General features: G+C 34.7%; 2 protein-coding genes across 3 annotated transcripts in view; one reads left to right on the top strand and one right to left on the bottom strand.

The window, feature by feature from the left end:
• LOC136818402 (anaphase-promoting complex subunit 1-like) overlaps positions 1 to 13282 on the bottom strand; it is a 60133-nt gene that overhangs the window by 18543 nt on the left and 28308 nt on the right. Inside the window, exons 22-32 of the mRNA XM_067074741.1 lie at positions 13068 to 13132; positions 12617 to 12707; positions 11813 to 11866; positions 11136 to 11195; positions 10498 to 10631; positions 9827 to 9913; positions 8982 to 9099; positions 8678 to 8755; positions 8215 to 8273; positions 7868 to 7946; positions 7282 to 7329 (exon numbers count right to left, since the gene is read on the bottom strand). Of these exons, the coding sequence (XP_066930842.1) occupies positions 7282 to 7329; positions 7868 to 7946; positions 8215 to 8273; positions 8678 to 8755; positions 8982 to 9099; positions 9827 to 9913; positions 10498 to 10631; positions 11136 to 11195; positions 11813 to 11866; positions 12617 to 12707; positions 13068 to 13132 (873 nt within the window). The remainder of the gene's footprint in view (positions 1 to 7281; positions 7330 to 7867; positions 7947 to 8214; positions 8274 to 8677; positions 8756 to 8981; positions 9100 to 9826; positions 9914 to 10497; positions 10632 to 11135; positions 11196 to 11812; positions 11867 to 12616; positions 12708 to 13067; positions 13133 to 13282) is intronic.
• LOC136818646 (testis-specific serine/threonine-protein kinase 5-like) lies at positions 1209 to 6829 on the top strand. Of its 2 annotated transcripts, none has more exons than XM_067074946.1 (9): positions 1209 to 1468; positions 3476 to 3568; positions 3949 to 4124; positions 4473 to 4528; positions 4752 to 4902; positions 5088 to 5164; positions 5327 to 5592; positions 6234 to 6281; positions 6600 to 6829. In XM_067074946.1, exons 1-9 carry the CDS (start codon positions 1304 to 1306, stop codon positions 6822 to 6824), a joined length of 1257 nt encoding a protein of 418 aa, XP_066931047.1. In that variant the 5' UTR covers positions 1209 to 1303; the 3' UTR covers positions 6825 to 6829. The 2 variants fall into 2 exon arrangements, with proteins under 2 accessions (XP_066931047.1, XP_066931048.1); XM_067074947.1 differs by lacking the exon at positions 1209 to 1468 and adding an exon at positions 3116 to 3238.

Below are 13282 nucleotides of genomic sequence, written 5' to 3'. Positions count from 1 at the left end.
TTTTGAAATGAAGCGATAAATTTTAGTTTCAATCCGGCGTTTGCGTAAAACCTACGCGCGGGCATTTCGGATGAGAAATAAGTGGTTTCATTTCCGATCCAGGAATCTTGCCTCTAGCCGTTCGGACTTGAAACTCAATGAACATGACTATGCACCTATGACGTAAGAATAGAGCTTATGAAAATAAATAAAATATATTAAAGGCTTGGGGACACGATAAGTTCTTTTCCGCGTTGGTGCAATGCAACATGCTCTATCTCACCAACACAAGAAAAGAGTGTGTGTCCCATGGTTTCTTTTTTTGTTTAATGGAACGACAAGTGAGGAAAATACCCAAAAGACACGCTGATTTTGTCCCTGGGACAAAAGTCAGATTTCACTTTTATTGGTAGAAAGAAAAATGGTGTGGGGACACGAGGAAGATAAACAGCAATTTTTGGACCTTACTTTTTTTTTTCTTCAGTATATTTTCATATTAAATCAATTACACAACATCTGTACTTGTTTATATGTTTAAATTTGAGGTCAATACTCTTCATTATGAAAGTCGCAAAATTTGATAAATTTTACAGACCAGCAGATTTGCCCCCATTGACGCACTCGGGACCTTTATAAACTTCATGAAAATACCAATACAGCAGGTTACGGGATCGAAAAGTGATAACAGTTTTATTGGAATTTCTATGCACGGAAAAGATATGGTCCTAAAAATCCTATTTATAAGGCCCAAATTTGCCCAAAAATTTTTTTTCTCGAAAGTCGGGCTCCATCACATTTTGGGTATCACCATAGTGAAAAAAAAATACTGTAATGAGCCGATCGCAAGGAAAGCAGGTAACAGACGGACGGATGGACAGATCGACATGGGTTAATTGATTGGACCTCCAAATAGGTCCAAAAAAGTAAAGATTTTTTCTATTTGATCAAAACATTTCATTGTATCACTTTCTGAAACTTTAACATTCACTGATTTCAAATACTTATTCTGATTTTTCATCTTTTGGATCAGAAGTTATAACCTTGCAATAGATTCATTTGACCATTTTTATCAATTTATCGCCCGTTTGGGACCTTTTTCTCGAAAGATAAGTATCATTGATTTTGGAAAATTGACGTCACTTATTGGAATTATTGACGTCAAATAAAAAAAGTGATTAGATATAAAAAGACTATTTTCTGCAGAAAAAAAAAAATCATTTCGACCCACCTTTGAGAATAGACGCTCGAAGGATTATTCTCATTATTTTGTGAGAATAGTATTGTTAGTGAAATTTGTTAATTATATTGATATATTGAAATTATCATGATGGCTATTGAAGCACAAGAGTGCTTACATCATGGATTTGTTCTGGGACGGAGCCTGGGTGAGGGAGGCTTCGGACAAGTGAAACAGGCGTCGTACGCTAGATTCGATTGCCCGAATGACTTTCTTGCCAATAGGCTCCGTTCCTTGGGACACAGCGACCAAGTAAGTTATTTTGTTTCTTCTTTTTCAACTATTAAGGCTTTATAAAAATTCGTTTAATGACAGCTGTGACATCTCCAAGGTAGGGTATATTTAAATGTGTGTTTTAGGATGTAGTCTGTAACAATCTGATTACCACAATGGTGGTATGCAGACATTCAATGAGTTAAGACCGCTTTCGGGGGCAAAAAAATGATAGATATGAAAAAATTGCTTCAATTGCAAGAATAAATGGTTTGATTTAAAGACTTTTGCCGGCGGAATAGGGGAAATTTTCATCGAAGAATTTTTCAAAATGACAAAGAAATTTTAGGTACATTAATTAAAACGAATCCAAATAATTTTTAAATTCGATCAATGAGAAGAGCAAATGATACAGTTAAGTCCCCATAAATCAGGCCTCAACCAAATGATTCATGACTGATTCGAAAAGAGTAACTTGTCTCAATTTTACTTTCACAAACAAGGCCCAGATTCCCCAAAATCGGAAAAGATTCCGTTTGCGAATGTTTATATACCTGCATTATTTACACGTATACATTGAATGAATACCCATGAAAGTATGTCTCTCATTTACTGTTGGGAGGGGGTGGTAATTAGGCTAACAAAGGGTTTATACGAACCTCTGCGGTTTAGTACTAGTCTCTCTAAAGGGATTCATAGACTACGCAACTTATGGACAATATTAGAAAAAATGGTTTTCGGACAGTAATGTTCGAAAACACCAGTAACTTTATTATAAAATGAGTTTTTTCTCTGTAGAAAATTCCCCTATTCGGCCATTCTAGAGGAAGGGGTACGTTACATCACACTCATTTTTGATTGTATACCGCCATTAGACCCATAGCGCCCATAGAGGCGGTTTAATCGGACATAGACTTTCTCCAATCGTGGCTGACAGTTTCAGGGAATGACCCTATTGTTGAAAACCCCAAAACAATTTTAGGACTGGTCTTTAGAGGGTCTTTTAAGGTCTGGTAAATTATTTGTAAAAATTTACCAAAAGGTCGCTACGATTTCAGTTAATTTAGCGGACTTTTTGAGGAGTCTATTTCAACAATTGGACCAGTCCAAGACCAGCCTCAATGGACAGGTTGACATCCTTACAAAAGAAATTTTTTGATGTATTCGCTATTAACATTAACGAACGAGGAATGGTCTAACGAACAGTTAGAGCGTCTGCGAGCGGCCAAGACCGCTTTTCTCGGTCCCGATTTTCAAGTACTAAAAATTGCTCTGGAGTCACATACTGTAAATTGAACTGGCAATTTATTGCGGCAACCATTGCGTAGCCTTAAAGGGCTACAAAAATATATTCAGAAAATATTCAGAAAATAACAAAAAATTATATAAAAGAATCAGAGAAATTTTTGTAACGAAGAAATTTTTGTGAAAAAGTCTCTCTAGAAATTGACGACACTAAAGACATTATTTGACGTCAAATAAAAAAAAATTGATTGTAGATAACTAATTTCAAAAAACTTTCTTTTCATTCTTCGAAACCACCTTCTTGTATAGACTTGAAGGATTTGTATCTGCTCATTTTGAGAAGATAGCTGAATTTAATTGTAAAAAAAAGTATATTGAAACGTTTGAATATTCACTATGGTAGCTCTTACTGTAGTCGAAGATTGTCTATTGAATGGATTTGTTCTAGGACGGAGCCTAGGCGAGGGAGGCTTTGGAATGGTTAAACAAGCAAAATATGCTAAGTTTGATCTTCCGAACGATCCTCTCGCCAAAAGGCTCCGATCCTTAGGACACAGCGACCAAGTAAGTTGACCTGGTTTATTCCTGCTTGTTTTCTGTTTAAATGCATTCTTGACTGAATTAGTTTTCAAAAATCTAATCAAGTGTTTATTTTGTCGAGGGGCTCTCTGCCTAATTATTTTACAAAAAGAAATCACACTCTTTCCCTAAAATTGCTAACCTCCTTCAGATCAAGGGATTCCGATATCAAATCAAAATAGCTGAAAATATAATAATTTCCTCTCTCTTTTTCAATTGCAGGTCGCCATTAAGATCATGCCGAAAAGCATCGGAATGGTTACAATTAAAACCGAACTGAATTGCATGATCAGCCTTTCAGGTTCCTCCAACGTTGTAAGTATTTCTTCTTTCGAGAAAAAAATGTTTAGTGAATGTACGTACGCATTCATGTTCATACTTTTTATGAGACCGAAAAATTGAACAAGCGGCTATTGCCTCTCCTTACTCTTTTAACTAAAAGTGAAAAACTGAGCGACAATTACCTGGCCCCTGACTTTAAATGAATTTCCTTGGCCAATGAAAAGCAATTCTAAATTCCGTAGATATTGGTGAGTCTTTAGAAAAGAAAGAATTCACTTTGCGACCTTTTTTGTCTCACCAGATACAACACGTGTAGCACCATAAAAATGCCGTAATCCCGAAAAATGCCAATATAATAATATAAAATTATTGTTTGGATAAATTATGAAGGAATTTAAAACATCTTATTACAGGTTCAACTCCTGAAGTTCTTCCAAGGAAAAGAGAACGTGTATTTTGTAATGGAGTTTTGCAGCGTTGGAGACCTGGCGCATCACATGTTTAACAACAAGAATGTGAACACAACAAAATTTTTTAAAGAGATTGTTCTTGGTGTGCAGCAATGCCACCAAAAGAACGTTGCTCATCGGTAAGATATCTTTGTTTGAATCAATTATAAGACGTATAACACTTTCTCGGCAAAATGAGTACCAGGTATACACAAGTGGAAAGGTGACACAGTTCAGTCCAACCTCTGTAAGGTTCTAGAAAGATAGAAATTGGATAAAAACATGTTGGAAATTAGAAAAAAATAAAACATTTTAAACAGTCTTCCTAAGGTATTAAAACGTCAAAGAAGTCCCAGATATTTTCCATAAACATACTTGTCACCCCACAAATCTGTTAGGGAAGCTCAATAGAGGGTATACTTTTAACAACCAATAAATAAAGTGATTTCTTTTTACTAAAAGATTTTTCATTATTCTTGTTTTTTCAGCGATCTGAAACTGCAAAATGTTTTGATCGATCAAAACGGCATTGCCAAGATTGCTGGTAAGTTTTACACCAAGATTTGTTACCAAAAGAATGAACGTTTGTAGTTTGTCAAAACATCGATGTAAGAAATGGCAAGATTTGAGGGTCTTTAGACATGCCTGAGTTTGAATTTTCCGTCAAGTTATATTATGAAGTCAAAACAACAATACGACACTGTTTAAATATTCAACTTTGTAATTTGTTGTTTTATCTTTAAAACCTAATTTCCGTTCAACTTTAGATTTTGGTCTTGGATTTATCCCTTCCGAACCAGGACAGTTATGCGATGAATACTGTGGTACACCAGGCTACACAGCCCCAGAAGTTGACCGTGGCTATCAGCTTTTAAGTTACGATCCGTATTGTGGCTTTAAAGCTGATATTTACAGTCTGTAAGTTGATTTTCTTCTCGATTATGTTTACAACTTCTAAGGTGGAACGAAAACATTAACAACATCATCCAACAAACGTGGCCTTTGGCAATAAATAAATTTACCAATAATGAAAATTTACCAATCTCCAGGTTGCATTTTAGATTAAAGGCATATATCACCTAATTGTTTCTTATTCCTTTTAGTGAAGTCATCTTGTACAGGCTATTGACTGGAAAATATCCACATAAAACATGGTTTAAAGATTCTACTTTCTCTGCAGGTAAAATTCTTTCTTTTTCACTTTGCCCTAGTTGAATTCTTATCATTGTTACGTTATGTTAGGTTGATCCTTCACCATTTCCAACAAATCAGACAAAATCCTTAAAGCAAAAGACGATTCTTTTTTGTCTCAATAAAACAATTCCATTTTCTACAATTTTAGAGTGCCGAAACTTCTTGCTTTCTATGTTGAAATATGAACCACAACATCGTCCATCGATCAACGAAATTGCCAACCACCCTTGGTTTGCATCTCAAGACGAAGAGGCTAACAAAGAAAGTCAAGAGAACGAAAAACTTCAAATGATCAACAAACTTGTTGAAAAGATTGACGGTCTAAACGCAAACAAAAAACAACTTGACGAAGCGTTAGTCCAAGCCAAAAACAAAAACAAGATTTTGAAACAGCAACTCGGCATTGTACACAAGGTATATGAAGCTTGATATTTTGCAATGTCAGCCATATAGACACTTTTCGTTTACATACTTTTTGAAATCTGTTTCCTTTTAACCTTTTTGTTTGGCTCTACAGGAATTGGCCACCCTAGTAGTCAAATCAAGGACAAAACTAATTTCACTATGGACAACCAGGGTGTACTTGATTATCCCTTAAATTTTAAGAGTAATGAAAAAAAAAATTAGGTATAAACTATGGACAATCTGGAGCAGCCCAATCTTGTAAAATCTAAGCTAAGTAGAATCAAGGATAGAGTTTTCTTAATCAAGTGCAATTCCAGTACATTCCAGTTTATCCCTGATATCCAGGGATTTTTGCTCCCAAGGTGTACCTTGTTTTGTTCTTGATTTGTCAAAAGGGGCCATCCATATAGTACGTACGCAGTGAAGGGGGGAGAGGAGGGTTTAGCAAAAGCGTATATCTATTGTTTAAATGACATCATTTCTATTGTTCTCTGCGTACAAGGGGGAGGGGGTATCAAATTTTTGGAAAATCTTTGCGTACGTACTATATGGACGGCCCCAAGGAACCAAGGATTGTCCTTGATTTTAATACCAGGGCAAGGAAGAGACAAAACCAAAATATTAATTGCTTGCTTTGGTCTTAATTTCAGGATAAGATCCTTCAACACAACGAAAAATCTTTCTTGAAACCAAGCATGGTAAGTGTTATCTTCAGAAATAATGTACACTATTAAATACCTTTGTCTTGCTGACCCAGTCAGAATTTTTACGAAAGTGAAGAAAAAAAGAAAAAGGTTAATATGAATAAGAAATCGTTTTTAATGAGTGGGCATTTGAAGTTCTAATTTGTCGTAACTCGCATATCCCAGGTGGGATATCATGGTTTAATCATTCATATTTTCTACAAGATATTGTAAAAGAAGCATCTAACCAGATCTGACATATGAATAAACAAAACCGATTGCTGACTAGACTTTGCAATGATGAAGAATATGTTTTTCAATTTTGTTCTCTAGGTTCCAAACAACAACAAAAATAAAGATGAAAAACTCATGATGATTGAAAATTTGATTGTCAAGATCAATAACCTCAAGAATACCATCAAGGGTAACAAGCAAATGTTGGTTAAACTACAAAACGAAAACAACAAACTCGCACAAGACAACGAAAGAATCACCGTTGCTACCGGTGCACGTTTTCCAAACGGGCACCATTTCCAACCCCAAGAATTCTGGGAATGAATCAATCAAAATATTTTTGTTAGTTTTGTAAATAGTATATATAAATAAAATCATGGTGTTAAACTAAAATCAAAATGAAATACCAAAAAAAACTCAAAACTCAAAAAATAATGTGTCCTGGCTACCTCATTAAGTGTTAAAATGTGTGCAGCCTAGCACACATCCCAAGAATTGATTTTGATAAAGAGGATGCGTATTATGTATGAAATTCTCGTCTGACAGTTACCCCAAATTAAGTTGTACGAATTTACATAATTTCGTCGCCGGAAATTTCGCACCCAGAAAAGTTTGCAAATACAAACTCTTTCATTTCTTCCTTTAGGGATTACAAGCAATTTTCAGTTACTGCTAAACTGTTATTTTTCTAACGTAAAACGCAGTATCATTTTGATGTCACTTTTATGACCCAGCAATTAAATTATTGATGAAAGTGAAAGTGAAAAACGAAAATAAATACCTTTTCAGATTGATTTGTGAATGTCCTTCCCAATAAATTTCGAAAACCCTGAAATTTCATTCAAAAAAGGTCTTCTCACTCATAATATATGGAGTATAATTAAAAATAGAGGGAGATAACATCTCTGCAAGCATGCCTGATATACAGTACAATCTCGGGTTTAGGGAGTGTTTGCGAAGTGACCCTTTGTGAGGGGTAATCTTTTGGTGACTTCAAACTTTTTGTAACCTTTAGAGACTTGAGGTGTGAAAAAGGTACTGTTATGCTTGCTCGTAATTCTTTGAATTTATGACGTAATCTTTTATACGGAAACACACGAAAAACACCGGGCGTTTGCCACCAGTTTTATTGTTTAAATTCAAAACTACTGACAATTGCCCGGTGTTTTTCGGGTGTTTCCGTATAAAAGATTACGTCATGAATATCAAGAATTAATACCCACCCTCAGGAAGAACAATGACTTTAAGATATCAAATGTGCACTACGCTACATTTGAATTTTGATACAGTCCAGTAACATAAAAAAAATTCAAAATAAAAGGATAATAAGTCCCCCTCAAGGACTAAATATCAGAAATGTATTTCACCTTCGGATCCTCAGCGTAAGATAGATATCCTGCTTTCTTTTTGACAAATATGTTTTGTATTTGATCCAGCCATAATTGACTGAAAGAAATCAAGCATAGAATCGTAAAGTTCAACCATAAAAGACATTCAGGGGATTCAGTAGCGTAGGGTAAATTAACAATTTTCTTTGGATGCAATATAGAAGAATGCAATATGAAAATCTCCAAATTGTATCTCAAAACTTCTTCCTGTGTAGATAGTCAAGAATTAGGCAGAATATAGAAAATACTGGTCTATTGGACCTGAGTAAAAGGTAACATGCGCAAGATTGAGGATGACGGAAAACTGATTCAAATTATATTTTTACTTGTTTTTCTTCGGTACTGTCAGAGCGATGGATAAATATCGAGGACCCAGGGTTGTTATCTGCAATAATGAAAATTAAAGAGGGTTAACGAAACTAAATTTAAAAATATACTTTTTTTGCTTTATAAGCATACAGGAAATTGGGGCGGAGGCTCATTATGCTTAGCATAATTTCATTTTCGGCCCCAAATTATGCTTGGTAATATGCTTACGAAAGTTTTTTCATTTTATTTTTTGTTTTCAAATCTATAAAAATATCATGTAAGGTAAGACGATGAATTTTCCCAGCTTTGAGTCATGCCTATTTATTGTAAACTTGAGCCTCGGTATGCTTATAAAAGAAGAAGTGTGTAAACAACATCCTAATGGGAAAAAAACTTACCGATAAGGTGGAATTGAAGGTTAGGGTAAATATTAACAAAATATCATCAACAGTTGGGTCAGAATGTTTGTTCAGTTCTCACCTTTTTGATATATTTTGATTCAGGGATGAAACATGGAGATAACATCTTCACTCTCGATTCAGGATAATTCAAAGTCTCCTAAATAAAAGTTAATATCAAATTTCGTGAGAGGTTATGCAGAAAAACAAAAGGTGGTGTGAGTGCAGGAGTTAAGGGGGATGTTTTTTTAACCAAAGGGCTGTTGGAAAGATCCGGGAATCAAATCAAATGCTCAAAAAGAACACCTCCACCCGGACAGTAAGAGTCTACCAGTCGGATAACATGAAGGGTATATAGAAGAAAAAAATACAATGACAAATCATACTTTTAAAGTAACTTCAATAGGTGTGTAGCAGATGTTCTTGTTATCCACATCCCGTGTTACAAAGAGACGCGGTTCACAGGCTAACACGTATAAATGACGTAGCGCTTGTAGATGGAATCTAAAATCAAAGAGAGGTAGTCAAAATCTTCAGCGAAAGAGTTGAGCAAAAATAACTCCTTTATAGCAACTTTTATTACAGTGGTCAAAACAAACCTTTTCTTAGCAGATGGAACATGATACATGTATTTATATATCATATAGTTTTTCCAGATTCTAAAGGCCTTTTTGGAATTTTTATACTTAACTAAGACGAAAACTGAACACCGATTACGTTTACGTAAGTTACACTATTCTGTCTGTAGAAAGACATGTCACTTTTTAGCCATGGTATCGAAACACACCAACAAGAATGACGTTGAATACTTGAATAATGAAAAAATATAATGAAAATGCCAATATAAACAGTGTTGCAACGCATGCAACTACCTTTGTGAAATCTGGACGGAAAGTTCAAAATTATAGAAATTTTTTAACAAATTTCGTTCTTTCAAAGCTTACAATTGGGACGGAAACCTAAGTGAAAATCTTAACAAAACAGATTTCCGTACGGAAAAGTTCTGTAAAAACCAGACTATGTAGACGGTTTTGCAAGAAGGCTATTGAAGACCATTATGGGTGTTCTACTGAAAACTTAAGTCTGTTCGTTTTAAGTGTGCACTCTTCTTTCTACTAAGTGGGAACCACTCTCAGGCGAATAAGTATAATTACGCTGACATGGTTTTCATATTGTAGCAAAAAAGGAGTACACACTTAAAGGGAATGGACTTAAAAATGTGCCACCAAACCTGTTATCTTTAGAACTAATTGGCCATTTTGGATAAACAGCACATAGTAATGAAGCAATCGCAATATCATCTGTTTTTAGGGTATATCTGTAAACAAAAAAATTGATTTTAATATTCTTGTATAGCTAGGGAAACGTTTGATTTTCAGTTCGCAGGGAATGCTGAAAGAGACGGCTTATACAGAACATCCCCTTCTCGCAGACCCGGTAGGATTCTTTCAGCCAGTGGGGGATAAGAATAGCGGACTGAAACTCAATGGGGATTGATATTCCGAAATATTTCATGGCTGGGGATGTCAATTCTTTTGTCTTTAAGTCAGATAATTCAGTAGGGATGGGAAAAATAGCATAATTTTTTGAAGTGAGGATTGGTTATTTGATTATTTTCAGTGGGGACAAAAATTAGAGTATAATTAATTTGAGAGTATAATTTTCCGATCTTTTGGACAATTTTTCCAGTGGGAAGGGGTCCCAGTGGGTCTGTGAGAAGGGGGTGTTATAGAAGTACTTTGAAACCAAAAGAAAATCTTAAGAAGATTTTTAGAAAGAGCAGAGGATTATTAATGTTTCGGGTGGAAAAAGTTTAGAAAATTAATTATCAGCGGAGAAACGATTGACAAGAGAGACCCAAAGAAAAAACTTGAATTTTGAACATTTTCACATCACTCTTACCTTCCACCGCCAAGGAAAAGAAAACCGATCGCCATATGAATAGCCATATGGTTGCCATAGGATACGTCGTTTGTTCGCTTACGTAACTGACGCGCCATCTTTAATATAGTAATATTACCCGAACCTGCCATCAACTATTGAAAGGAAAAATTGAATGGAAGATTTCATAAATTGATACGTTTGCGTCAAAATACCGTTAAGAACATTTTAAGAACATTTTAAGGCTTTGCGGACTCTAGAACACCGAGTTTCATAGCTAGGAAAATGGACTAAAATGCTCAAAAAAACGGTAAAAATAAAAAAAATGTTAAGAACATTTTTAGGTTTAAAATTCAAAAAGTTAAGAACATCCCAAGACTTTTGGATGTTCTTATAAATAAAACGTCTAACTCTTTTTATGCAGAAACTTTTTTTTGCTTTTCATAACCTTTTCGGAATCTACATACAATTCTGCGTCGATCGGAAGGCATTTGAAGCAAAAAGTCAAACTTTCTATAAAATTTCAAAAGGTCGAAATTTCGATTTCTGAAAAAAGTTCGGCAGCGAACGTGTTAAGTTCTTAATTCTTGGGCATCTAGCACTCCAAATTTATTTGAACTTGTACAGCTGTAAATTTAAATAGAATCAAATTTCCTTACGATCGACAAAGATACTAAAACTGTATTTAAGCATTGCTCAAGTATGACTTTTCCACCAACCTAAAAAAAGAAAATTTAAGTACTTAAACAAGGAAAAAGAAACTAGCTGCAGTCTATCATCCAAACACGTCTCTCTGGCGCAAAATAAAGGACAATTTCAAACCCCCCCAGGGATTTACCAAAGCAAAGTATCGAGATTTTCACCCAAATCAGACCACTTTGGAGTCACCAGTCACATACACGGACATTCTGAGATTCTCAGTAAGCAACTGAAGTTGAGAAAAAGTAACACAGTTGAGTCTCACTATAAATTCGAATTCGAACGGGGAATCTTATTTTGTTTGAATTACAGAGAGATTCAAATTAAAGAAAGTATTTTTAAGAAGGTTCAACCTCGACGAGAATTCGGAATTAGTTCGCATTATAGAAAGATTTGAATAATAGAAGTTCGAATAAGCGAGAGTCTACTGTATTGGTCAAAATTGCAATAAAATTTAAGTATACGTTACTTATTATACCAGTAAACTCTTTTATAAAAAAATAAAAACCACTAAATGTTTGCCTGTAACTTTTTTCATCTTATTCTTATTTCTAGGTTAAAGCTGAGGTATCTCAGGTTTAAATACCCTAATTTTACTAAATTTGATCCTTAATTAATGTACAAAGAGTGTACTTACTTCTTCTGAATAAGATGATTCGCGCAACTTTCGAATTATCTTCAACCAAGGTAACTGGTAATGAAAAAAAATAATCAACAAACCATTAACAAAGAGATGCTCGGTAAACTGCCAAAGGTAAAATAATAACAAAGTAGTTAAAATATTATTCACTGCTATAGGCCCTACAATTAATCTATGAAACAAATGTTGTTGCATGGATCTGATCACTAACCATTTCGACCCCACAGGAAATCACCTGCAGACTAAACAAACAAATGATATTGATATACATGTTAAGCATATACTAACAGCCAATTTGATTGACTTCAAAATTTGCCATACTTACCAACTTTGCCAAATCCACAACTTCAATGTCAAAAGATTTGCCAAATTTTTGTCAATCGAATGCAAAATAATTGGCAATCAGGGAAAAATAGCAATATTTTGAAGTAATATTTACAGCCGTAAGCATTACCTGAGGCTACGAAAAATGTTTTTTCTGATTTTGGCTGTTATTGGCCGGACGAATTTACGGATTTTTTTCGGAATTTTCCTAAAATTTTGCTTGAGATATAAGCATCCTTATAAGCCTTGTTAAGCCCTCAATCTAAGCATTTCCGCGTCTGCTTTTGAATATTTGTATGCTTATAAAAAACATGTAGTTCATGAAATTGTTTCGTCACAAAGGTTGGTCATTATAAATTGACAAGGGTAGTTTTTTCAAAGATCGAACCCTTTGTGACACCTTTCCAAAAACGGAAAGAGGGGGCTGTAAATCTCTAGAGTGATGAAAAAGGTTTAGTTATAGTTTCTATATCTTACCATCATGTTAAATGCATGAGCATTACAACTGGCTGCGAACTTCAGAGACAGTGCCAAGAAGGATCCACTGATTGCGCAAATTCTGTAATACCTATGAAGTAATTCAGTTTTGGTCTTTATATGTTTCTTTATTTAAGTTGTATAATTTTCGCCATTATATGGTAGGGGGGCAATCGTTAGTATCCGTAGCCTCTTTCGTGGGATGCAGCCGCATTTGATGGGTTAGAAGCTAGAAAGGATTTTGAGACTTTGCCAAAAAGAGTGTCTTTGGAAAATCAGGCTCTAGATTTTAAACAATACATTTTACAGCAGTGTGCAAAAAATCAGAAAAAATACCACTTCAATCGAGAGAAATGAAGCATTTTCACAAAGTCAAAAAAAAACACTTTTTAGGAGGCACTTTTTGGCCCAAATTTGTTCAAAAATCTTTTATTTCGGAGGACAGACTTACAACTCTTGTGTCCAGCCAATCATTAGAAATGATTTACTTTGCAAAGATTCCAGTAATTCAGCGTACTAGGAATGAATAAAGAAACGATTATTGTAAACAGTGATGATTAATTAACACAGAAATTACACACAAATCGAGCAGAAGTCGTGAAAAAAAACTGGAACGCAACTATATAATCCATTTATATTCTCCACAACTCTAAATCCAAACAAGAA

The sequence above is a fragment of the Clytia hemisphaerica genome, unplaced genomic scaffold (genome assembly GCF_902728285.1).
Source record: "Clytia hemisphaerica strain Z4C2 unplaced genomic scaffold, Clytia hemisphaerica genome assembly, whole genome shotgun sequence".
Taxonomy (NCBI): domain Eukaryota; kingdom Metazoa; phylum Cnidaria; class Hydrozoa; order Leptothecata; family Clytiidae; genus Clytia; species Clytia hemisphaerica.
Note: the sequence above shows the minus strand (reverse complement) of the source record. Positions and strands in the feature narration are given on the sequence as shown.

Coding starts and splice junctions, on each gene's coding strand:
- LOC136818646 (XM_067074946.1), top strand. CDS start 1,304: ATGATGGCTATTGAAGCACAAGAGTGCTTACATCATGGATTTGTTCTG. Junction 1,469..3,475: donor CCTTGGGACACAGCGACCAA/GTAAGTTATTTT, acceptor TTTCAATTGCAG/GTCGCCATTAAGATCATGCC. Junction 4,529..4,751: donor CGGCATTGCCAAGATTGCTG/GTAAGTTTTACA, acceptor GTTCAACTTTAG/ATTTTGGTCTTGGATTTATC.